The sequence below is a fragment of the Paramisgurnus dabryanus genome, chromosome 3 (assembly GCF_030506205.2).
Source record: "Paramisgurnus dabryanus chromosome 3, PD_genome_1.1, whole genome shotgun sequence".
NCBI classification, from domain to species: Eukaryota; Metazoa; Chordata; class Actinopteri; order Cypriniformes; family Cobitidae; genus Paramisgurnus; species Paramisgurnus dabryanus.
Window position 1 is genome coordinate 50,057,138 of NC_133339.1, and position 27,657 is coordinate 50,084,794.

At 37.4% G+C, this 27,657-nt stretch overlaps 1 protein-coding gene and 1 long non-coding RNA gene across 5 annotated transcripts in view; one reads left to right on the top strand and one right to left on the bottom strand.

Moving 5' to 3' along the window:
* The first annotated feature begins 580 nt into the window (after positions 1-580).
* On the top strand, positions 581-27,376 carry LOC135761051 (uncharacterized). 4 transcript variants are annotated; one of them, XR_010537682.1, is made up of 6 exons: positions 581-1,216; positions 6,375-6,522; positions 25,298-25,398; positions 25,747-25,871; positions 26,318-26,380; positions 27,222-27,376. It is a non-coding gene; the product is annotated as an uncharacterized lncRNA (long non-coding RNA). The 4 variants fall into 4 exon arrangements; XR_010537681.1 differs by lacking the exon at positions 581-1,216 and adding an exon at positions 4,470-4,582; XR_010537683.1 differs by lacking the exon at positions 581-1,216 and adding an exon at positions 4,470-4,582 and having other exon boundaries at positions 25,787-25,871.
* timp2b (TIMP metallopeptidase inhibitor 2b) overlaps positions 4,252-27,657 on the bottom strand; it is a 46,360-nt gene continuing 22,954 nt past the window's right edge. The window contains exons 2-5 of the mRNA XM_065275147.2: positions 6,770-6,870; positions 6,395-6,503; positions 6,137-6,261; positions 4,252-4,534 (exon numbers count right to left, since the gene is read on the bottom strand). Coding sequence (XP_065131219.1) covers positions 4,337-4,534; positions 6,137-6,261; positions 6,395-6,503; positions 6,770-6,870 — 533 coding nt within the window. The 3' untranslated portion in view covers positions 4,252-4,336. The remainder of the gene's footprint in view (positions 4,535-6,136; positions 6,262-6,394; positions 6,504-6,769; positions 6,871-27,657) is intronic.

A 27,657-nucleotide genomic window follows, 5' to 3' on the forward strand; every position in this document is an offset into this window, starting at 1 on the left:
TGTATATATATATATATATATGTATATATATATATATATATATATATATATATATATATATATATATATATATATATATGTATATATATATATATATATATATATATATATATATATGTATATATATATACGTATATATATATATATATATATATATATATATATATATATATATATATATATATATATATATATATATATGTATATATATATACGTATATATATATATATATATATATATATATATATATATATATATATATATATATATATATATATATATATATATATATATATACGTATATATATATATATATATATATATATATATATATATACGTATACATATATATATATATATATATACGTATACATATATATATATATATATACGTATACGTATACATATATATATATATATATATATATATATATATATATATAAATATATATATATATATATATATATATATATATATATATATATATATATATATATATATTTATTATATATATATTTATTATATATATATATTATATATTTGTATGTATATGTAGGCTATGTATGACCATATAGTCCAGTGGTCTCAAACTCCCGGCCCGCGGGCCATTTGCGGCCCGCCCTCCCCCTCTCTGCGGCCCGCGTCACCTTTCAACAATATAACGTAATCTGGCCCGCAGAAAGATTTTTATTTAAATTTGTTTTTTTTTATTTAAACGTTTAAGGGTTCGGTCACATGTCGCGTCTAACAACGCAAGTTAAAACGAGTCGAGGCGTTTCTTAAAGTATGTTTACTTTTCAAAGTGCTTGCTTGGGAGCGGAGGTTGCGCAGCGTGGGGTCGCGTCACCCGTTGCTACGCAGCCACGAGCGCGCGCTCCGTGATGATGGCGAGGGTAACGGAATGCGTGATCGGATTTTAATTCCTCTCGCGTCAATCATATCATTGTCACAATGCGATCAGTTCATCTGATCGCGACTTTGTAGTGTTTGTCCAGAGAAGATTTGTTACTTCCGGGTGGATACTCTGTTACTCAGAGAAGAGCTGCTGTGGGGTTATTACCGTAGTTCACCTCAAGTCACAGCTTCTAATGGAGACACCGCAGTGGGAGATGTAGTGCAACAGTTTAATATTAAACTACGGATGAGAAAATGACCCATCAAAGTGCCCAGGTTAGGAAAAGAGGAAAGATGAGGAGAAATTACAGAGGATACAAGTATGTACACTTCTATGTATAATGAATTATATATGAAGTATAATACATTATTATCTTGCTTGCTTATACATAGAGCAGTATTATTTATTTTTACTGTCCTGTAACATTAACTACCCATCCAAATGTTTTAGGATCACTTTCACTTATTAATATTTTTCTAAATATAATAGCAAATTCATTAAAACGGTGGAATAACAAAAAGGAACATAATGAAGTCAATACTATGACTGAAAACAGTCAAAAATAAATACAAACAGAACCACTTACTGTTGGTAAATTTTTTTATAATAGTTTATAAATGTATAGGAATTAAATTTGTTAGTTTTAATAGGCCTTAGTTAATAATTCAAAGCCTAATAAGGTTAAGAAAATATTTACTTAATTTATAAAATAATGTATATTAAAAAATAAAAAACACTGTTTATATATTTTCAAGTATTATTATACATTAAAAACTATTTTAAATAAATATTGTACTTTTTTGAACGTTAAAATAGCTCTGCGGCCCTCTGATGAAATGTCAGTCTCAGAAATGGCCCCAAGCCAGTTTGAGTTTGAGACCCCTGATATAGTCAATTTATTTCTCCAGGAAGTAAATACCAGCCTGTCTCAAAAAATATGTCCCGTATTTTGATTAAACATCTAACTGTAAGAAATAAGCAAAAATAATCAAACAACTCTTCAAGGCTTGATCTGCACTTCACTTTACTGAACTGAGTGCAAAATTATAGAATTTTAAAATTCTCCATATGTCGTTTGTGCAAGCATCATATTACTAGAGTTAGTTTAGTTTCATTAATATTTTGAATAAACTTTTATTGTTTTGTTTTCAGGTAAATTAGAGTTTAATTTTAGTAACTTTGCTATGAGCTTTTGTTATTTTATTAGATTTATTTTGGCAAGAAAAAGAATGTGAACTTTTTGGAATTTCATGTTTTTCTGAATAAATAAGTCATAAAATGTGATTTGATCTTCATCTAAGTCAAGGGTATTGATAAACATAATTTGTCTGAAAATAATTACAAACAAAAAATCTTATCTTTCATGTCTTTATTAAACACACTCATGCAACATTCAAAATGTTAGAATTAATTAGAATTAATAACTGGTTGCCCCCCCCCCCATGGCAGCAATAACCTAGACCAGACGCTAGCTGTGGATCAGACCTACACATCGTTAAGAAGGAATTTTAGCCCATTCTTCCTGGTAGAACCGCTTTAGCTCCATCATATTCCTTGGGCCTCTTTAAAGGGTAAATAAACACCTGCTCAGAGCCTGACTCCACTCACTAGCAATATTTGAAAAATGCTAGAAAAGTGGGCAGACCCCAACGGAGATAGAAGGGGACAAACTGAGCTTGTACCAAGGGTGTGATCATAACAATGGCGTGGTGAGCTTGAACCTGTTTACGTAGGATCGTACCGCTTACATCACGTGGTGCCGCAACATCCAACAGGAAAATTCAACTGCAATAGCCAAATTTCAACCTGAAGAGGGCAGCACTAAGACATTTTTACACCACATATTGTAGCATTGAAACACTTTATACCCAAATGTGAAAAAAGTTACTCAAATCAATGAACAGCACTAATAAAGCCCTATTCTTACAGATCATTAACTAAAAAAGTTGATTTAGGGTTTAGTTACTCTTTAACTCAATCCATAGCATCTCTATTGGGTTAAGGTCTGGGCTCTGATATGGCCAGTTCTAAAGCCGGATTTTATTTTTTCAAAAGCCATTCGTTTGTGGACTTGCTTGAATGTTTTAGGTCGTTGTCCTGTTGCATCACCCACCTTCTACACAGTTACAGCTGACGTACAGACATTATCCTTAAGAATTGTCTGATATATTTGGGAATTTATCTTCCCCTCAATGATTGTAAGCTGGCCAGGCCCCAATGCAGAAAAGCAGGCCCAAATCATGTTGTTTCCTCCACCATACTTTACAGTTGGGATGATGTTTTCATGATGATATGCCATGCCAATTCTTCGCCAGATGTAACACTGTGTGTTTTTCATAATTGTTCAATTTTAGTTTCATCAGTCCACAAAACATTTAGCCAGTACCACTGTACAGTGTCAGTGTGCTCTTTTGCAAACTTCAGGCGTGCAGCAATGTTGTTTTTTGTAAGCAGTGGCTTCCTTCGGGGTGTTTTGCCGTGGATACCCTGCTTGATCAGTGTTGTATTGTAGACTCATGAACAGAGATGTAAGCAAGTTCCAATGATGCCTTCAAATATTTGGCTGTCATTCGTAGTTGTTTCTTTACCTCAATGATGAGTCTTCATCTGGGCGCCCACTAGAGCAGCAACAGTCCCAACGTGTCTCCATTTGTAGATTGTGGATGAAATTTTTTTTTATGTTTAAAAGCAGAGAGTCTGTTATTTAATTTGATATATTGTATGTTTTATATATTTAAAGAAGAACATTTTCTGGAATGCATTAAACTTTTGTGAAAATCATAAAAAATGCTGGCGCTGACTTGCAACTTTTTTTAAAAACGCTGGCGGGGAAAGAGTTAAAAATTTTAGTGCCTCAACTTCAAATGATTTCAGATTTTTTGCTAAAGCAACATTTCTTATTATTATTTACTTCCTTACTAAAATGTAGGCATATATTTTATTCGATTCCAGTTCATAGTTTTAGTTAACGATATTCACCCAGCCAACCTATAGTAACATTTAAGAGTTAAGCATGCTTTTGACAATTATTTTGTTTACACATAATATGTAAACTTTTACATGGTCCCTTACCCACCATTTCTCTAATATACAATTCACAAACTTGACAATAAATGCAAACACTTATCCAAAGTGACTGTGCAGGATTCTGGATGCTCTGCTGGGTCATATTTGAGAGGAGGGACAAACGATCTATAGTGTAGTATGGGTTGGAGGATATATCTAATTAATATACATACTATATGCAGATGTAGGCTATGTGGTCAGCTAAATCCAGGTTGTATTTTCTTCTAAAATCAAAGAGGTCTGAAGAAGAAGGAAGTTATCTTTTGCATAAAGAAATGTAATGCAAAATACAATGTTTATAATGTTTTTTTTATTGTCAGATAAAAAGCAGGACATTTTCTTGACAGGATAGTTGATGAAAGCGGAGACTACTTTATGGATCCTCGATGTCCATGAACTCTCGATTAGGTGGGGCAGATCCACGGTACCATGCACAGCTGTTATCATGTCTCTTATTGCAGGTGTAGTACTGAGCCTGGGTGCCTTGAAGCTTTTCCTCCATCACCCAGTCAGTCCACAGACACTCGCTGGGATCATTAATGGAACAGGGAATAAAAGGACACTGAATGATCTAAATATAAAGACAAGAATTTGAATTATATATGAAGAACTGTCAGAGGTGAGAATTGTCCCAAAAATAGGGAGTTGCTAAACAGTTGCTAGAGTTAAAGGGGACATTCCATGAAAATCAGACTTTTTCCATGTTTAAGTGCTATAATCGGGTCCCCAGTGCTTCTACCAACCCAGAAAACATGAAAAATAGCAACCCTGTAACTTTGTTTTGGGAAGGCTCTATCTGCAATGTGAATATATAGGTCATTCGGATTTCGCTCCCCACATGACGTAGGTAGGGGATCTTATTATAATGATACCGCCCCTTCAACTGCGCTATCCAACCATGAACGGCCTCACGAGTGCGATAGACAGAGAGAAAGAATGACTGACAGCACGACGCGTTTGTATTCCCTCAAACACAAACAGGAGCCTACAATCTTATAACTTGTACTTTTAATAATCTTTCTAAAGGTTGAATTAACGTTCTTAAGGATTAAACTTACTTTAGTGCGTGAGAGCAAGTGAGTGAGAGAGAGCGAGTGAGTGAACAAACGCGAGAGAGAGAGCAATACGACGGTTCGCTTTCAAGTATGTTGTTTTAATATGTTTCTCTGAAGTTTATATGAATGAACACGAGGATTAATGCACTGCACGAGACAGAGTGAGAAAACAACGAAATATTCACTATCATACACAATAAGCATAAATATGTTGTTTAATGTTTCTCTGAAGTTTCAAATGAATACGAGGGGTTACAAGATAGAGAGTGAGAGACTGATAGAAACGCGAATGTGTTCAATATGTGTACACAATAAACTTAAACATGTCATTTGATCTGCTTCCCCGCCAATGACGAGATTTTCCGTCTTTCCGCAATACCGCTATTATCCACCAGGTGGCGCCCTTCCGCAACTTTTTAAAACCGGAAGTATTGCCCTATGGCAAGCTGCTGCATGTCCGTGTCTGTTTTAAAGATCGCTCTGAATGGGATCTCTATGAAAAGTCCGTCACAAATATGGAATTATTTTTGCTTTTTGCTCAAAATATGGAGTTTTTGCAAAAACCTACCCATATTCAAAAGCTGATTGCAAAAGAACCACTAAAGGTAGGATGAAACGGTTTTTTTTTTGTTTGAAAGCAGAGGGTCTGTTCTTTCATGTGGTATATTGTATGTTTATTTATTTAAAGAAGAACATTTTCTGGAAGGCATTAAACTTTGATGAAAATCATGAAAAACGCTGGCGCTGGCTGGCAACTTTTTTTAAAAACGCTAGCGGTGAAAGAGTTAACATGCCACAATAAATTACCTATATGGTATTTTGAGCTAAAACTTCACATATGTACTCTGAGGACATCAAAGATTTATTTAATATCTTAAAAACGTCTTGTGGAATGTCCCCTTTAATATTGAAAGCTTAAAAAAGCAGCACAAATAGCAAACTTCCACAAAATTTCAAGGTAGGCCTATTAGTAGTTTCCGTTGTGGACTGAGATACACATCAAGGTTCAATTCTTCATTGTTCACATATCCAATCATAAATAAGAACAATACTAGAAATCTTGAATTTGAATCAAACAGCAGCAATAATAATAAGAAATCATCAGGTAGAAGCCGTACCTTGCAGTCGCAGCCCATCTGATAGCGCTGACCCAGACTCTTTTTCTGAGTCATACTTAGAGACTCCCAAGTTTCAACATAGTCACAAAGATTGACACGTAATGTGCCATTTGAATCCAGATGACCTATAAAGAGTAGAGAGAGAGAGAGAAAGAGAGAGAGAGAGAGAGAGAGAGAACATTAAAGGTATACAGATGATTTACAGGATTTGACTTGTGTTCTATTTCTCCTATAACAGATGAACTCAGTTTTTTATACCTGTGATCAGATATTCATTTTCACCACTGCTCTCAAGATTTACCCCACACAAAGATGAGGAGGAACCTGTGAGGATGGTATCCACTTCCCTATCGGGACCTTTAAACATCTATGAAGAGAGATATAAGGTAGAGGTCACATCTGGTGTCTGTAACAGAACCGTATATAACAGTAAAAGTGTTCATTAAGAGTAACCGCAGTAATTTATCTCACTGAACTACAGACAGATGATCCACCATTACATTTCACAAGTGTCACAATACCTTATGATTTCAGGTCTTATTGGGGTCTTAAAAGAGAATTTATGGTCACTCTGGCAATAGTTTGTGATCTTAACATTGACTTTTTAAACTATAATGACAAATCTTTTCTAACCTTCATCTGTTTGATATCGTACTGGATCATCTTGATAGGATTGCCATTGATGTCATTGCCAGTCACCACCACCTTCTTTTCGACTAGTTTGGCTCTTATAACTGAAAAAACAAGAAAAACACATGAACATTTGTGACCCCAGCTCAAGTCTTTTTATTTGTTATTTATAGTTTCCTAGATAATGTCAAGAACATTCTGTGAATGTATCATCTTGATCTCTTTCATATTGACTTAGTATGATCAATGATTTCAATCTTATCTTTCTTTCTAACCAGCAAATTTAGTGGATGAGACAGGGTTCAAACAAAACAAAAAATAGACATTTAGACTTTCTGGTGTTTAGGGAGGTTGACAGGACATTGATATGAGGTTCCTAAAGGAGCATTTCACCCGTAGAAACATTAATCTTTATTGAAAGTGTGTCATATTTGTAGTCGAAATGTAACATACATTTCGAATTTGGTGCCTATTTGACTGAGAAAATTAGTGTTTGTAGTCTCACCCCCTTAACAAAGATATTGGACTTCCGGCTTTCAATGATGTAAAATTATGATTTTTACATCATTGAAAGAAGGAAGTGCAACACTAAAATCTGTATTTCTCATGTCTCAGTGGCAACTGAGGAAATGATGCACGACCATTCAAAACATGACTGGGGTTCTAACTATACAAAGCTTAATACAAATGGGTCAAGTGTCCCTTTAAGGTTTTCAGAAAGGTGTCAAGCACATTTTTGTGGTGTTGCTCACACAGCGAGTAAAACAGCCTCCTCCGAAAACTTGAAAATATTCTGGTCTGATTTGCAACCCATTTCATCATCAAGTCTGAACATCTCTCAAGTGGTGCCATCTGAGACTTCCTTCACTTCACAGTAGTTGCTTTGATGCTTTACTTCAATCATATAAACCATCTCAATATGAATTTCTGTGTAAAAGTGACAAAACAACACTCTAAAAACAAACAGTGCTAAATAGCACTTAAAGTGGTTCTTGGCTCGTAAACTGGTTAGTTCTGGTGAAGTCAGTGTTATCTTATATGCTGCCTTGTTTTGTGTCATAGTCACTGGTAGTTAAACAAAGTTTTGATTTAGCAGTTTTTGCCCCTTTATGGGTACATTCGGTTTAGTAATAAGTTTAATGAACTGCTGACTAAAAATGTTTTTGCAAAACTCTGGTTTCCTGTTCAGTAAGACGCTTCCTGTTTCTTTAAAGCTTCCTGTTTTCTTCCAAGCCTTTATTGAAACTTCATTAAACCCTTTTTTTACACTGTATATTTGCCAGATCACAAAATCAGCCATTATTGTGAACGTTAAAGTCCACCGTAGTCAATAAATTAAATCTTATCTTTGAGCATCATAATAGTTTACATTTAGTATACGTAGATCCATGAATATGCAAATTGTGCAGAAAATATTCCATAAGATACCGGGAAAACCCCTCATTGTGAACAAGACACTCTGAACACTTATTTTAATATAGCGCCCGTCAGATGAGCAGTCACGAGCCGCCACTGGGGAATAATAAATGAGACGCATAAACAATGCTGTAAGGGGCGTGCCGTAGTCAGAGGTGCAAAGTACTTGAGTCATTTTACTTGATTACTGTACTTAAGTAATTTTTTTTTTTTGGGGGGGGGGGGGTATTTTTACTTTACTTGAGAATTGGTCAAAAGTTAATCTGATGATGAAGATTTTTTTGCTTCTTTGAAACCAACAACACATGAAGCCAGCAAAAAGTTGGATGGATATCTGGCCTGTGTTTCAGACCCCAGGGAGTCTCTGCTAACGTTCCCTGCTATTTGCAGCCTTTCTATCATGACTAGACCTTGTTCACACTGTCAGTTCAAATCTGATTTTGGTGCATATCCGATTGGACAGACTCACTGACACCGTCCACATTGTGTATCACAACTGTTTAGATCTGATCTGTGCGTCCTGTAGCGTTCTGCCATTTTCTGGATTACCTGCACTCTTTCTGGTAATGACGTTGCGCTGGCATGACAATCTGGATCGACATCTGATGTGTTTATGTTTTACGAGACACGACAGCATGACATAATCAAAAAGCTCCAAAAATGCAATCAGAGCGGTCAGACTGAAATGGATTTCAAACCACCCCTGGGTGTAGCCTGAAGCAGACTAGAAAAACAGATTTCATGTGGTTTTTGGCCGTTCACACGTTCTAAATGTGATTGGATTCCAATCGGATATGCACCAACATCGGATTTGGACTGACAGTGTGAACAAGGTCTAATACACCACACCTCTTCCTGCATCGCCTGCCAGTGAGAGGCTTGTCAGCACTGCAGGATTATTTTTCAGCCTCAAAAGAGCTAGGCTTGATACTTACTAAGAATTTTAAAAATCAGCTTCTGCTTAAGTTAAATTCAAGGTTTTACAACTGTGAGGAGCGTGTTGCATACTGATATGAGGTAGTAGTCTTATAGTTTGATAATTAAATACAATTAAATACAAACAGTTGTAAATCAGGATAAAACCTTGTATGTGGTTCGTTCACTTTAGGTTTTTAGAGATTTAAAGCTTTAACAAGAATCTCTAGTTTTCATTATTTTGTTACTTTACAATTGTACTTGAGTATTAAACAAGTAAATCTAATATTTTTTAAGTATGATTCTGGCCAAATATTTTTACTTTTATTGAGTTACATTTACACTCAGTACTTGTACTTTCACTTGATTAACATTTTGAGTACTTTTTACACCTCTGGCTGTAGTGAGGATGCACTTGTCATGGCAACATTAAGTTATGGTTCAGCTTTTTAAAATCAGGGATTTACGTGCAGATCAACATTTACAACGAGAAATGTCAGCAAACTGGACTGAAGCAGATAGCTCGTCACTTACTGTGCTGAAGTGGAAATCATTCAGCAGCTTAAAAGAATATCACGTCACATGCTCATATAAGCTTATAAAAAACAAAAATACCTGCGCGTCATCACAACAATTTATATCGTTCAGCTCCTCAAAATGAGGGTTTTAAATGCACATTAACAATCACGATGAGAAATGTCTGCAAAACTGGAATAAAGCAGATATCAGGGAGCTTTTCAAATAACCATTCTGAAGATCATTCACCTGCATATAGAACAGCACATCACACACTTCAAAAATGCACGTGAAGGGTTTCTGGAGAGAGAAATAATAAATAACTAAAGCTGCAAGCAGTGATGGTAGGGCCCTCGCACAAATGGGTACCGCCACCCTATGGCCTTAGTAAAACAATGAACCAGGGGGATGTGAACTTAAGTGGGTAAATATAGGTTGAAATTCGAAGTAACTTTGATGTGCCACACCTCCTGTGTGCAGACTGACCAAATATGATGATGATCTGTATAATTTTCTATGAGCAGTAAATCACAGTGTAAAACATGGCATTTCCTGCTGCCAGCAGGTGGCGCTATAACTTTTACTGAATATTGCCATGTTAATGTGTTCAGGCCAGAAATAGCCAAATTTGCACTCAAAAAACAGAGAAAATTCAAAATGGCCAAATTCCTGTAGGGTTTAGAGCTTGGCTTAGGCTGAGCATGTTAAGGCCATAAAAAATTCGGCAAACATTGGCAGTCTGAATGAACAAAAAAATCGAATGATCCCAGAAAAATCCCGGGTGCATTTTCCATGTATTTTCCGGAATGTCTGTTAGAAAAGGGATATAGATACAGAGCCGGCGCCAGACCATAACTAACAGGGGGGCATTTGGCTTCCAACGGGGGGGGCACGCAATAGCAACAATAACTTGCAAAAACAAGACATTAAAACAACAAATACAGTGCAAGCACACACTCATACAACTGGTACAGACTGTCAGCTCATTTCCCGTATAAAGTGCAAAAGACCACAAACTATGCGCAAAACTTTTGAACTTCGACCGTGGCGTGAGCCCAAGCTGAGCTCCGCTGCGCTCGCACTTTGCTCGACGCAACAACAAACTGCCCTCGCGCAGCGCAAGCCATTGAAATGAATGGGTTTCATTTCACAGCGCACACCGCGTCCTAGCTTGAAAAAAGCCGCTTTACCATAATCACGTCTTAATGCTGTTAACGGACTATAGCCACACTTCACATTTAAGCTTACGTAATTTAAAACAACGCTAACTTACCTTTAAAATAGCTGAAGACAGCATGTACGAATATTAAACTTCCTTAAAACAGTGTCCTGTAGATTTGTAAATTCCACCTCGACCTCTAATCTCTGAGTTTGAGCCATTCTGTTTTTGCATGAAGTCAGATGAAGCAGGCGGTGCTGGTTCGTTCTAAATGTTCTTATATCCATATTTTACATGATCCATAAAATGCCGCGAAAAAACACGTTGCTAGTATCAAGTCACAAATATGCTAAAGACGTAAGACGGGTGAGACGCCGCAATACATCCAATCAGAGAAACTGGTCTATTTTAATTAAAGAATACATATATCAACTATATTTTCCTCATTTGATTACATTACTAGTCATGAAACATTCAATGTTTAATTTATTTTAATTATTCTTGATATATATTAAATTAATAAAAAACTTTGTAGGGGGGCACAACAACCTGTTTGGGGGGCACTGCCCGCGAATGCCCCCCCTTGACGCCGGCCCTGTATAGATATTCATGCATGCTACATTTTGCAGTTTCAGACACATTACTAAGTTCGGTTTCACATGATAATGCCTTCAGTGTATTGTGCTTTCACCACAGGAGGACTTTAAATAGCAGTGCACCAACATGAATGTGACTAATATTTGGTGTGGGCAGATGTTGTTGTTTTCAGCAGGTCACCGAATGGACAGTTGTGTAAGTGGTCATTGGGGAACATGTTGACCATAGTTACCCGAGTTTCATCATATCATGTAACCAAGTCACGTACTGACGTCAAGCAAAGCCACAATATCTGCTATTACCACATACTCAAATTATATTGTTGCTTTTAAAGCTGTGTTTGATCTGTTGAAACAGGTCTTTAAAAACAGAAGGAAATGCACACATGTGATGTAATGTCAGAGTTACACACAGTGACAAAATAAAGTTCATGTCCTAGGATGGGGGGATCAAACTCAAGGCCACTCCTTTATTTTATGTGGCCCGCGAGATCTTACATTATTATTTTATTATGTGGCCTTCAAGAGTTTATTTAATTAGGGCCCGAGCACCGAGGAGCAGGCCAGAATGGCCTGCACCGTGGGTGCAAAGCCCTATTGTTTTTGCTTCGTTTATTAGGGTCCGAGCACCGAGGAGCAGGCCACTTTGGCCTGCAGAGAAAGATACGAAGCCCTATTGTTTTTGCTCAGATTTTTTTTTTTACATTTTGGGTTATTTTGGGTGCCTTAACATACTCGAAAACTCTTGGAATTTGGCACAGACGTCAGAGTCGTTGGCCATTAGGACCAGGTAAAGGCTGGAACATGGGCGTGGCAAGGGGGCTCTGTAGCGCCCCCTGTAATTAAAAAAAAAACATTGATGCACAGATCGGGCAAAAAGGTACCCACATGTACGAGAGTTGGTATGCATATAGATCTCATCAACCCGAACAACTTTCGCCCTCTAACATTTAAGCTCTGCCCAACAGGAAGTCAGCTATTTTGAATTGTTTGAAAAATGCATGTGTTGAACTTTTAAATACTCCTCCTAGGCGATTCATGCGAATGACCACCAAACGTGGTGATCATGATGTCGAGACATTGGACTTGCTAAATTGCGAAATTCTGCCATGGCGGGGCAACAAATTTATTGCGAAATCAGAGAAACAGGAAGTGTCTAATATCTAAGGCAAAACATTTCTTATTGTGATGCCATGCGGGGTGTTTGTTCGTCTGAAGATTCCGATCGCATCGATGTGCCTAATGTGACTCCTGGGTATAGTGCCACCAACAGGCACCAGGAAGTGTGGCAGTCACAAAAGGTGGATTTTTTGACAGTTCCATGCGATGTTCTTTTAAATACTCCTCCTAGGATTTTCATGCTATTGACACCAAAAGTGGTCAACATGATGCTGAGGCATTGTAGATGATAAATTGTGAAGGGATTTTTGATATCTTGAATGCTGCTCCCATGGCAACACGTCAAACTTTACTTTCATTTTCAGGCATATTTAAGCACTTGGCATGCACTTTGAGTGCCTTAACATGCTCGAAAACACCAGGATTTTGGCACATACCTCAAAGTCGTTGGCCATTAGGACCGGGCAAACACTGGAAAACGGGCGTGGCAGTAGGGCTCTGTAGCGCCCCCTGTAATGCAAAAAAAATATTGGTGCACAAATCGGGCAAATATGTACTCACATGTACGAGAGTTAGTACGTATATAGATCCCATCGACCCGAACAACTTTCACAATCAAACCTATTAGCTCCGCCCAACAGGAAGTCGGCCATTTTTGATGGTTTCAAAAGTGCATGTGGCAAACTTTTAAATACTCCTCCTCTGGGATTAATGCGATTGACACCAAACGTTGTAAACATGATGCCGGGACATTGCTCTTGCTAACTTGCGAAGGGATTTTTGATATCTCGAACGATTCTGCCATGGCGAGGCAACAAGTTTGTGGCGAATTCAGAGAAACAGGAAGTGTCTAATATCTAAGGCAAAAAATATCTTATTGTGAAGCCATGCGGGATGTTTGTTCGTCTGAAGATTCCGATCGCATCGATGTGCCTATTGTGACTCCCAGGTATAGCGCCACCACCAGGCGCCAGGAATTGTGTCAGTCACAAAGGTGAATTTTTTTTGACAGTTCCATGCGATGTTCTCTTAAATACTCCTTCTAGGATTTTAATGCGATTGACACCAAAAGTGGTCAACATGATGCCAAGACATTCTTAAAGATAAACTGCGAAGGCATTTTTGATATCTCAAAAGCTGTTCCCATGGCAACGCGTCAAACCTTACTTTCATTTTAAAGGCATATTTAAGCCTTTCAGTTGCATGCAGTTAACTTTTAAATACTCCTTCTAGGATTTTTATGCAATTGACACGAGAAGTGGTCAACATGATGCCGAGACATTGTAGATGATAAATTGTGAAGGGATTTTTGATATCTCAAACACTGTTCCCATTGCAACCTGTCAAACTTTACCTTCATTTTTAAGGCATATTTAAACCGTACATCTGCATGCGGTAAACTTTTAAATACTCCTCCTGAGCAAATAATGTGATTGACTCCAGAAGTGGTCAACATAATGCTGAGACATTGTAGATGATACATTGTGAAGGGATTTTTGGTATCTCAAACGCTGTTCCCATGGCAATGCGTCAAACTTTACTTTCATTTTTACACATATTTAAGGCTGACAGTTGCATGCAGTGAACTTTTAAATACTCCTTCTAGGATATTCATGCGATTGACACCAAACGTGGTGATCATGATGCCAAGACATTGTAGATGATAAATTGCGAAGGGATTTTTGATATCTCGAACGTTGTTCCCATGGCAACGCGTCAAACTTTGCTTTCATTTTCCAGCATATTTAAGGCTGACAGTTACATGCTGTGAACCTTTAAATACTCCTCGTATGGGATTCATGCGATTGACACCAGAAGTGGTCAACATGATGCCGAGACATTGTAGATGATAAATTGCAAAGGAATTTTTGACATCTCGAACACTGTTCCCATGGCAACACGTCAAACTTTACTTTAATTTCAGGCATGTTTAAGGCTCTTGGCAGGCTTAGTTGAACTTTAAATTTGGCACACACATCAGAGTTTTCGGCTGTTAAGTGTTGACAAAAACGTCAGATAAAGGCGTGTCTATTTAGTGGCTGACTAGCGCCCCTGTTTGTCTAAAATATGGGGTTTCTTTTACATACTGTACCTAAATGGGTCAGTAGCAACATGAAATAGTCCACTGATATTTACCCGCTTGATGCACATGCCACCGTGCATCGTTTTCTCAGAGGCACCGTGTAGCGGTAAAAAAAACGTGCGAGGGCCCACCATCGCTGCTTGCAGCTATATTTATTATTATTTTCCGAAATGAATCACATTTTTGAAGGCCTAAACATGCTCAAAAACTCATGAAATTTTGCACACGCGTCAGAAGTGGTGAAAATTTACATGTGGTATAGGCGTCAGAAGTGGGCGTGTAGAAATGGCTCGATAGCGCCACCTGCAAAAATTCAAGAGAACAGCCCCCCCGCTACAAAAAACGTACAGACAAGAAATTTGGTAGGATCATCTATCACCCCAAGACCTACAAAAAAGTATCTTGGAGCTAAGCTCTAAACCCAACAGGAAGTCTGCCATTTTTTATTTTCGCTGTGATTTTAAAATATTACTAATCACCTACAAAGCCTTAAATGGCCTAGCGCCCTCATATATTAAAGAACTACTATCAGAATACAATCCACCATGTAAACTGCGATCACAAAATTTTGGTTACTTAATTATCCCTAGAATATCAAAAGTGTCTAAAGGTGGTAGATCCTTTTCCTACTTGGCCCCTAAGCTCTGGAATGATTTACCAAATAATGTTCGAGTATCAGACACAGTCGAGCAATTTAAATCTAAACTTAAGACATTCTTCTTTAACAAAGCACTCACATAGAATGTCCAGTAAAGGTACTTTTCCCGCAGTAGTTATTTTGTCTAGAACAAAGCACTCACATACCTCATATGGGTAATTTACTCTTGCCGCAATAGTTAGCCTGTCTGGAACCGAGCTGAATTTAACCACTATAATGTATGACACTTGCATTACATGCGAACGGCCCCTACGCTAATAGAATTCTGTTTTTGTATCCCTGTCTCGTCCTCGACCCCGAGGACAATGAGACAAACAGACCCAGTTCCTGTTGCTGTGAAGGTCATCGCACCACTGATCTACTGGCTGTCCTTCAACGTGATGCCCAGCCGATGCGCGACCAACGACCACCGGCTGAACCAGTTTAATCCGCTTACCCGCTTCCTATCCCTACCGTGTCTATATACAGTATATATAAATATTAATTTCTCCGTAGGGTTTTTTGTCCTTCTAGGATTTTTTCCCATTGGGTTTTCTCCTAGGGGGTTTTTTAGTCCCAGGGAGAGTCAGCCAACTTTGGCTTAACTTAGCACTTTACTGTATACGTTACATTATTAATACGCTCGCTTACACGGTTTATCCTTAGCCGCTATATTCTACTTCTTATACTATGTATTGATTTTCAGTGTTCTCCTCTACATCTACTCATGTAATGCTGCTTTGCAACAATTAACAATTGTGAAAAGCGCTATATAAATAAAATTGAATTGAATTGAAATTGAATGGATTTTTGTGCAAATTTTGGCATTTCCAGGCTTCGTACTTTAACAATCTCCTCCTACAGATTTTATCAGATCGTCATCATATTTGGTCAATCTCATCTAAAGGCCTTTGCGATGTTAAATTGCGGAGATCTTGACTTTTCGTTCGAGGGTGTGTCCGTGGCGGCCTGACAATTTTTGGAGTTTTCACCATGAAACAGGAAGTGGTTCTAACGCAGGCATACAATGTCCAATCTGCCTCAAGCTTCACATGTTTGATAAGTGTCCTGTCCTGAACACATTTCAATACCAATATTCAGCTTCAGTCATAGCGCCACCTAGAGGTAGCAGGAAATGCCATGTTTTACGCTGTGATTTACTGCTCTTAGAGATTTAATCAAATCATCATCATATCTGGTCAGACTGATCTTAAGCCCTTGGCGATGATAAATAGTGAAGATCTTGACTTTTCGTTGAAGGGCGTGTCCATGGCAGCCTGGCAAAGTGTGATGCTTTGCCATGAAACAGGAAGCTGTTGTAATTGAAGCATACATTGTCCGATCTGCCCCTGACTTCACACATTTGATAAAGGTCCTGGCCTGAACACATCAACATGGCATAATTCAGTAACAGTCATAGCGGAACCTAGAGGAAGCAGGAAATACCATGTTTTACGCTGTGACTCACTGCTCTTAGAGATTAAACCATATCAAATAAAAATTTCATCAGTCTAATCTCAAGACCTTGTGTGATGATAAATAGCGACGACCTTGACTTTTCGTTAAAGGGCGTGTCCGTGGCGGCTTCGCAAATTATCGCTAAATGAATCGCATTTTTGACAGCCTAAACAAGCTCAAAAAGTTATGAAACGTTGCATAGGTGTAAAATGTTGCGAAATTTTTTACATGAAAAAGGCTTCAGAACTGCAGTTGTAAAAATGGCTCTATAGCGCCACCTTCAAAAATTCAAGATACCAGCCCCCCGCTACGGTAAACGTACATATACGAAATGTGATAGGATCATGTATCAACCCAAGACCTACAAAAAATCTCTTGGAGCCAAGCTCTGAACCCCACAGGAAGTTTTTAATTTTCTCTGTCATTTGAGTGCAAATTTAGCTATTTCTGGGCTTCGTACTTTAACAAATTCCTCCTAGAAATTTAATCAGATCATCATTATATTTTGTCTGTGTCATCTTAAGGCCTTTGTGATGTTAAATTGCAGAGATCTTGACTTTTCACTGGAGGGTGTGTCCATGGCGGCCTGGCAAATTTCTGTTTCGCAATGAAACAGGAAGTTGTTCTAACTCAGGCTTATAATGTCCAATCTGAACCAAGCTTCACAAGTTTGATAAGGGTCCTGACCTGAACACATCAACATGGCAATATTTGGTAAAAGTTATAGCGCCACCTGCTGGCAGCAGGAAATGTCAGGTTTTACGCTGAGATTTACTGCTCATAGAAATTTTTTCAGATCATCTTCATATTTGGTCAGTCTGAACTTAAGGATCTTGACATTTCGTTAAAGGGGCGTGTCTGTAGCGGCAAAGTGTGATATTTCGTCATGAAAAAGCTGTTGTAACTCAGGCATACGATGTCCGATCTGTCACAGACATCATACGTTTGACAAGGGTCCTGGCCTGAACACATCAATATAACAACAATCAGTTACAGTCACAGCGCCACCTGCTGCACACAGGAAGTGTGGCACATCAAAATTCTTTTGAAAATGCACCTATATTTACCCACTTAAATTCATATCCCCCTGGTTCACTGCTTTACTAAGGCCATAGGGTGGCGGTGCACATGCGTGCGAGTGCCCTTCCATCGCTGCTTGAAGCTTTAATTGTTGTTGTTTTTTTTACATTTAATTGTTTTGGCGTTTTTTTTGATAATTTAATGTACATGCTGAGCATTTTAGCCTTTTTTGTAGGTCTTGGGGTGCTACATGATTCTACCACATTTTGTATCTGTATGTTTAACGTAGGGGGGGGGGGCTGCTTATTCAAATTTTTGAAGGTAGCACTATACACTGTAAAACCTAACAGTAGTTAACTTAACTAAAACGATTTAAGTAAACCGGTACGGTTGCATTAGGCCATTTACGTTTTAAAACACATAAATTTAAGTACTGTGAACTTGAGTCATTTGCAATTATTCACTTATATTTAAGTAGTGTGAACTTAAATATAAGTGCATAACTGCATATGACTCAATTTGTTTAAGTTCACAGTACTCAAATGTATGTGTTTTAAAACTAATGCAACCGGTTTACTTAAATGGTTTGAGTTGAGTTAACTTTTAGGTTTTAAAGTCATAGCTGCCAACTCTCACGCATTCACCGTGAGACACCCGCAATTGACCCCATTCTCACGCTCTCACGCCACACATCCATTTTCTCACGCAGGCTCGTGCCCACCATTGACATCCCATTGAGTTTAATAAAAGTCATGAAATAATTGCCTAATATACCTAATTGTACTTACTGTAAAACGCCTAGCTATCTCTATCTGGCCTGCCTCAATCAACATAAAGCGCTCGTCAAAGTCAAAATGATGCGAAGGCCAATCAAATCAAAGAAGGTGGAGTTATTGTTTACACAGATGCCGGAGCGCCAGCTACAAACTACAGAGCGAGTGCGCGGCTGCGCGATGGTGAAAGAGCAACGCACGATGTAAGTAGCTAAACCAGTGCTCGCAGTACTGACACTTTTATATTTAAGCGTACCTTCACTGTCTTTTGCGTCCCACCACTTCTCATGTTGCTGGTACTTTGCTGCAAAAAGTCAAAGAGCATTTCACTTTATGTGGCGCTGCGCAGGAAGTTCGGCAGCGAGAACATCAGAGTACCGCGAGAGCAATTCGAAATGTTACAAAAGGGTCCGCCTTTACCTTTGCTCTCGCGTTACTCTGATGTCATAAGCCGATCAGTCAGCGCCGCACCAGTCGAACACACAAAGCGTCAAGGTCTGGATGAGAAGCAGAGACCTGCCCAGATTCCACGCACACAGATACCCTCAGAAAACAGCTATTTTAATCAACCCTCACCCGCGTGTGCATGTCTGTAATCAGTACAAGCCTGTGTGATGTTTGCTGTGACAGTTTTTAATAAAAGAGAAAAAAGTCAATTGATATTTGACATCTATAAACATAATATATACGAAATATAATTATATGGTCTTGACATGCACATTATCTGTTGCTTTAGTTTAATATAAAGTACTCATTATTTGATTGTGACAGTCCCTCTATCACCAATCAATCACAAATCATCACTTTATGCTTTTCTTTCTCAGTGGATAAACTGAATCAAAGCTGCTGTTATCTGCAGTTATACATTTTACAGAGACCAGTAGCCTATTCATTAGATTTTAAGAACTTTTTTGGCACTTTTATCAGAAGGAAAGCATAATAGAAGTGTATGAAATAATAATAAAGACTCTAATTTCAGTCATTTAAACTCAGTAAAAGCTTTTATTTCAATTTAATTTGTAAAATATGATTAGATTTGTATTGTAATCCATTTTTACGCAGTTTTTCCAACTATTTTATACAGAAATAGCTCAAATCCACACTATTATCAATTGGTTAAGGACTTAAAAATTATTACCACAAACCCCCCCCCCCTCAAAAAAAAAATCTCACTCCAAGCTGAACTCAGAAGTTGGCAGCTATGTAAAGTGTAGAGGCATTTTTACACCCCAAGATCTGAAGCCTGTATCAAATGAAAATTTTAGCCACATTTGACACGTGTGCAACGTTTCATGACTTTTTGAGCTTGTTTAGGCTGTCAAAAATGCAATTCATTTAGGGATACTTTGCGAGGCTGGTACGGACACGCCCTTTAACGAAAAGTCAAGGTCGTCGCTATATATCATTACAAAAGGCTTGAGATTAGATTGATGAAATATGATGTTTATATGGCTAAATCTATAAGAGCAATAAATCACAGCATAAAACATGGTATTTCCTGCTGCCTCTAGGTGGTGCTATTACTGTATCTAAATATTGCAATGTTGATGTGTTCAGGTCAAGACCCTTATTAAATACGTGACGTCTGAGGCTTGTAGGACAATGTATGCCTGAATTACAACAGCTTCCTGTTCCATGGCGAAACATTAAACTTTGACAGATCGCCACAGACACGCCCTTTAATGAAAAATCAAGATCTTTGCAATTTATCATTGCAAAGGGCTTAAGATCAGTCTGACCAAATATTATGATGATCTGATTAAATCTCTACGAACAGTAAATCCCAGTGTAAAACATGGCATTTCCTGCTGCCACTAGGTGACGCTATGACTATAACTGAAAATTTTCATGTTGATGTGTTTAGGCCAAGACCCTTATCAAACACGTGAAGCGCTGGGTCAGAATGGAGATTGAAAGCCTGAGTTAGAACAACTTCCTGTTTCATGGCAAAAACGCCTACATTTGGCAGGCCACCACGGACACACCCTCCAACGAAAAGTCAAGATCTCCGCAATTTAACATTGCAAAGGCCTTAAGACAGGGGTGTCAAACTCATTTTAGGCTGAGGGCCGGATGGTAAATAATGCCACGAAGTGCGGGCCGGATAATTTTTTTAAACCTTATGTGCTGATAATTGTGTTAAAATTAACTAAACAAACCAATTAATTAATTTGTTTAGCAAGAAAACTAGAGAAACACACAGCTCTGTGAAAACTACATTTCATAAGGTCACACTCGTACTGTATATATTATACACACAAATTTACATCTGTACAAAATCCACTGGCCTTAGGTTGAAAAGCATTAATTTAACTTCTTTTGCCTTAATGCCTAAATTATTTATAAACCATTCACTTTTCTTTGGAATATATTTGTAATGAGAACAGTCATTTAGAAAATGAAAATGCTAGATGGGGCAGTGGCCCAAACCAAAAATGGCACTAAGGGGGGTGGTACTTATGGTTTTTATAAAGTATTATAAATATTATGTGTTATATTACTAGCATCAACTTAGACAAGTGATTATAATGGGAAATATAATAACAAGAATTAAAGTGTGACAATCTGCTAAATATTCAATATGATTTACCTGTTGGCTTGATGGAGCTTTGAATCCATGTTTGTAATGTTGAACTGCCTTTAGCAGCCTCCCTTTCCGTTCTCTGTTGTTATTTTGTGAAGGCAAGGCATTGGTGTTTTTTTTTTCTACAAAGTGTGCCAACAACAGCAAATTTAGTGTTTATATTAACTTAGATCTGATCGGGAACATTAAGGGGCGGTTTCCCGGACCAGGATTAGCTTAATCCAGAACTAGGCCTTAGTTTAATTAGGAAATATAATTAGTTTTAACAAACATGCCTTACTAAAAACATTACCTGTGTGCCTTTTGAGGTAAAACAAAGGGCACTGATGTATTTTAAGATATGTAAGTGCAAGTTGTTTTCAGTTTGGAGAGCTCTTAAAACTGTTTAAGTCTAGAACTAGTCTAATCCCTGTCCGGGAAACCGCCCCTAAATCCATTAGACAAGCATTGTAATGTTAATACTAAAAATGTGGATATTTTGTTGTTGTTTGCTTGCTAAGTTGTTAGCACTTTTAGAACACCGACAGCAAATCATTACCAGAAGAAATACATAAACAAACTTACAAATTACTAATTCTGCGGTTTAACAACTGATATAATGTAATGAATCTACCTGTTAATTCAACGAACTTTGGAAACTGTCGCCTTCGCTCTCCAGGCAGAGAGTGGACACAGAGATGCTGCGGAGCGGGCGAAAAAAACACGAAGTGGATTACCGGAATCAGTGGATCTTTAGCGGAGCGGTAACAACAAAACGGCAAGATTTTTGGGCACCATGTTTAGTCTGTTCCGCGTTTTGCTGGTTCCGCAAGTCTCTCATATTAAAAATGAACTAGACACCCGCCTGAAAGGGTTTTTAAAATATGCATTTAATATTTAATAAAACTGTATAAATCATCATGCGGGCCGGATTGGACACCCCTGCCTTAAGATGAGACTGACCAAATATGATGATGATCTGATTAAATCTCCAGGAGGAGTTTGTTAAAGTAGGAAGCCTGGAAATGCCAAAATTTGCACAGAAATCACAACGAAAATTCAAAATAGCCGACTTCCTGTGGGGTTTAGAGCTTGGTTGCAAGGGACTTTTTTGTAGGCCTTGAGGTGATAGATGATCCTACCAAATTTCATATCTGTATGATTTTCGTAGCGGGAGGGCTGTTCTCTTGAATTTTACAGGTGGCGCTATCGAGTCATTTCTACAGGCCCATTTCTGACGCCTATACCACATGTACATTTTCGTCACTTCTTACGTGTATGCAAAGTTTCATGAGTTTTTGAGCATGTTTAGGCCCTCAAAAATGTGATTCATTTCAGAGAAAAAAAAAGAAGAAACTGAGCAAAAACAATAGGGCTTCGCACCCATGGTGCAGGCCATTCTGGCCTGCTCCTCGGTGCTCGGGCCCTAATAAGCAAAACTTCAGACACTGCAGAAAGAAACACTAAGTGCAGGACTTTAAACACAACACGTGTCTTTCCGAGACTTTTTCGGTATCTGTGTAGCACTCATTGGGTGCATTTTCCATGTATTTTCCAGAATGTCTGTGTGAAAAGGGATATAGATATACATGCGTGCTACATTCTGCAGTTTAAGACACATAATTACTAAGTTCGGTTTCACATGATAATGCCTTCAGTGTATTGTGCTTTCACCACAGGAGGACTTTAAATAGCAGTGCACCAACATGAATGTGACTAATATTTGGTGTGGGCAGATGTTGTTGTTTTCAGCAGGTCACCGAATGGACAGTTGTGTTTGTGGTATTGGGGAACATGTTGACCCTAGTTACCCGAGTCTCATCATATCACTTAACCAAGTCACGTACTGACATCAAGCAAAGCAACAATGTTTGCTATTACCAAATTATATTGTTGCTTTTAAAGCTATGTTTGATCTGTTGAAACGGGTCTTTAAAAACAGAAGGAAATGCACACATGTGATGTAATGTCAGAGTTACACACAGTGACAAAATAAAGATCATGTCCTAGGATGGGGGGGTCAAACTCAAGGCCACTCCTTTATTTCAAGTGGCCCGCGAGATCTTACAATTTTATTTTATTATGTGGCCTGCAAGAGTTTATTTAATTGTTGTTGTTTTCTACATTTATTTGTTTTGACGGTTAATTGGTATTTTGATTATTTTATGTACATGCTGAGCATTTTAGTTTAACAATGTCTGTCAGATGTAAATAAACATAATATACACTCTAAGACATAATATACATGCTGGGTTAAGCCAGTTGGGTTATTTTGTTGGGTTGTTTTATCAGTGTTGGGCAGTTTTTGTGTAACCCAAATGTTGGGTAATTTTGAAACAGAGCTTTATAGACACATATAGCCGTTTCTCAATATTACTGTCTGTTTTTAAAATAAGTTCAGGCAAGAATATGTATAATGTTCATATCTGCAGTTGATTTGTAAAGATAGAAGCAATTAAAAAATTATTTAAAAAAAGTTGGAATGTTCTGGGCTCAACAACCAAATGTCAGTGTACTTCTTCCCCAGAGAGAACCCCTCCCCTCCCCTACACAGACGCGTCAGCTTAACTCCTGCCACACCAACAACAACACCTAACGCGGGAATTTACTATCACCTCAGGATTCATGAACGGGTTTTGTTGACTAATGTTTGATTTATTTAAAGGAACAAGATTTGTATCAATGTTTTTAATCTATTAAACCATTTCTGAATGCAAAAGTATGAGGAGAAACATGTGTGTTTAAAATAAATAATCGTTTGATGTAAACGTTGATATATTACCACTTATAAAATGGTTAGTTCCAATCCTTGATTCTGATTGGTCAATAGCTGTGCTTTATTCACTATAAAACACGGCTATGACCGCTTCACCCAACGGTTCTATTTATAACTGCGCCCTTAGCAACCACAGGTATCAGTTTGAGAACGGTTTGTTAATTTTATTTGAGCTTTCATGCATATTACACATTGGAACGTTGTTGTTTACGGTCAGGGACTATTTTTTCTAGCGGAAGGAATACTTTTATTGATTTACCTTCATGAAAGTTGCACTAATAATTTTTTTTACTTTAATATTGTGTGGTAACCATTTTATTAAAGCAATAAGGTATTTGAGGCAAGTGCTGTATCGTGAAGAAGTACTTATTCACGATACAGCACAGCCTCTCGTACCTTATTGCTTGCTTACACATTGCATTAGTAACTTAATTTTTTCATCAAAATTAAGCTCAAATATAATGTTGGATGTGTAGTCTGTTATTAAAACGGCCCAACTGAGGCAGTAATTATAAAAACATGTATATGTGCTGAAAGTCAGTGTTGAAAGTCAAGTTATGTGACCCAGTCTGTAAAAACTAGTGATGCACCGATGTATCGGCCACCAATATTTATCGGCTGATTTTTGATGAATTTAAAACCATCGCCATATTGTTTATTAATTAACCGCATAAAGGCAATGAGTTGTTCAATTAAAATTATTTAATGTTCTGGTGTGCACTATACTTAAGCACCAACAGAAAACCTTTGTTGAGCTGGCTCAAATGTCTTGGACAATAAAAGAAACAGGCTGCACTTTAGTGGGGGAAAAGAAGTGTAACTTTTTTTGAAGTAGCAATTATTTATACTGTTTGTGTCTCTCTTATTACGTTGGTCAGTTGAATGTTAATTAGATCCATAATATTGTATATAAGTGTTTAATATCGGCATCGGGCAAAAAAAATCCTATAGGTGCATCCCTAGTAAAAACCCAATTAAAGTCATTTTTTCATAGTCATCCTACTTAACAGGGATTATCTTAAAACAGGACTAGGCCTTAGTTTGATTAGGAAATATAACTAGTTTTCACAAACATGCCTTACTAAAAACATTACTTGTGTGCATTTTGAGGCAAAACAAAGGGCACTGATGTATTTTAAGATATGGCAGTGCAGGTTGTTTTTAGTTTGGACAGCTCTTAAATTTACTTTAGTCTAGAACTAGTCTAATCCCTGTCTGGGAAACTGCCCCAATGTGAAAAGTATGTGAAAATGCAACGTTCTTGACAGTAGTTAACATCACGTAAAAGATTGAAGTCGGTGATTGAAATGAAACGGATGCTTCTAATCTCATTTTTAGATTATGAGACTTTAGTGCTAAGTTCACAGACAGGGTCAAATATTGTGAACTCTCATTTGGTCTGTCCAAGTTACAGACATTTTTGTCTTTTTTTAAATGTTTTTTTTTCCTGAGAAATGATGCCCAGTTAACTAATTCACAGTTCTGGCTCTTTTTCCACAGACCCTTTAGAGACGGATAAAAGATGGATAATCTTGTCCTGGAGAAGCTAAAACAATGGAACTTGGAGGTTCTGATACCAGCTTTTACCAAGTTCTTTTCAGGTACATGAAAGTGCACTGTCTTCTATTATTCATCATATGTTGATATTACAATGAGGCATATCATTTCTTTGTTAGTAATCCCTGCTTATTTTGCGGTGAGTATGTCATTTTCAAAAGTGATATGTAGGGTTGAATGATTAATTGTATAAAATTGTCAAACGAATATTATCGGTAAAGCCAGTTCTGTGATTGGTACTGTAGAAAACTGCCATCACCTGCTTTCAGATGAAGCACCATTTAATACACCCTGTTGTGGTATACTGACAAGCTAGGCCATATAGCGTTCATTATCGCATTCATTAAAATTGAAGTTTTATTGAAAATAAATGCATGATTTGTCATTTTCAGATTTCACAAAACTTCCCAATGTTATTCCCTGACCATGCAGAAAAGCTATTTGAAACTTGGACATTGCATTTTACAGACAGAATCCTGCAACTCCCCAGCCAGGAACATCAACAAATCACCTGCAGGTACACTTGGGAATACAAGAGTTGTTTGCAGAGTATTATGACAATAAAGTAGGGATACACCGATACCACTTTTTTGGAATACGAGCACGAGTACAAGTACTTGCATTTCAGTACTTGCCGATACCGAGTACTTAATAAAAAAACATTATTTAAATTTACAGGTAACAGCTTTAGTCATATAATTAAAAAAAAAAAAAAAGTACTAGTTTTCCAGTTTGTTGTAAACTCTGCCTCTTTGGACAACACAAGAGGCATTAACCCCTTACACACCGCTCAAACATAGACATTTCTCAGACCGTGGTATCGATTCCAGGTATCGGGGGACTTTTAACGAGTACGAGTACTTTAGAAAATGTGGTATCGAGGCCGATACCCGATACCAGTATCGGTATCGGTGCATCCCTACAATAAAGTTACTAATATAAACGAAAAATTAATCTCTACAGAACCCCATGATGATATTCCAACTCCTGTCTACAAAAGTGGAAAGAAAAATCTTAAGTCTACATGTAAGTAATGAAAGTATTGCACACTTTGGATTGCAGTTTGGGCTGCATGATAAATTGCACGCGATTGTCACGCGCATCTCATCAGTAAGCCGGTTCCTTGATTAGTAATAAATCGGCATCAGGGGCATTTACTACACAGAGCCGTAGTTCACTGACAAGCGGGGAAATATCACATTCATAATCGCGAATGAATCACTTGCGATTGTACCCGCTTGTCAATGTACTATGGCTCTGTGTAGTAAATGACGCTTCACTGAAAGCAGCTGATGGCGATTTATTACTAATCAAGGGACCAGCTTTACTGACGAGATGCGAGTGTGACAATCGTGTGCGATTTATTGTGCAGCCCTATTTGCAAGTAACCTAAAACATTTTATATTTTGTTGGTGAACTAGCAAGTAGACATGTTTACAAGTAGGAATAGATTTAAAAATTCGGACAAGTAAAATCTCTTACTTGCCCATCTAAAACATTAACTTGTCTGGGACAAGCGTTAATGTCCAGCCCTGTATTCATTACATATAATAATAGATGCTAATAAAGCGTTGGCTATATTAAGTAATAAGGGCAAGTATGCAGGTTGTTGCGACATCTGAAAGTTGGGCTAACTGCCAGGTAGAGCGATGTGGCAGAATCTGAAATTACTGTGAATCTGACTTATTGACATGAACAAAGGGTATATTGCAAGGTTATTGAAATAAAACAGAAGTAGTCTGTGTAGTTATTTATCATTCTAAGATGATAATTCATGTTGATCATATGTTGACTGTTTGTGAAAGTTTGTGTTGATCTTATTTGTTACATTAACCATTTCTTATTATACGGTTCTCTAAAATGCTAGATTCTGATTGGCCAGTCGTGACATTCTACTACTGCTCAAAACTAAAAACTCTGATGCTGCAAATTATTTTGACAGGTACAATTTAATATTACACAAAAATTAAATGTCAATGTCTATTAATAACATATCTAACATTAAATTTACAAATGATTAAACCAATGTGTTCGTGTCATTTGTCCTGAAGAAACTGTCGGGGCTTTTTTATGTGATATCCTGCTACCAATACCTATTATCCCTTACTTTTACAACGTTTTTACTTCATCAAATTGTAATGTTAACTGGGCATCTGTCATTTTAGATTATGATAAACTAATATATTTTTATTATCAGAAATGTGATTGTTTGTGTAGGGATATGTACTCTTTTATTGTGTTCATGGGCAATAAATATGCTTTCTCAATTAAATCTATGCTTTATTATTTATAGACACCACAAT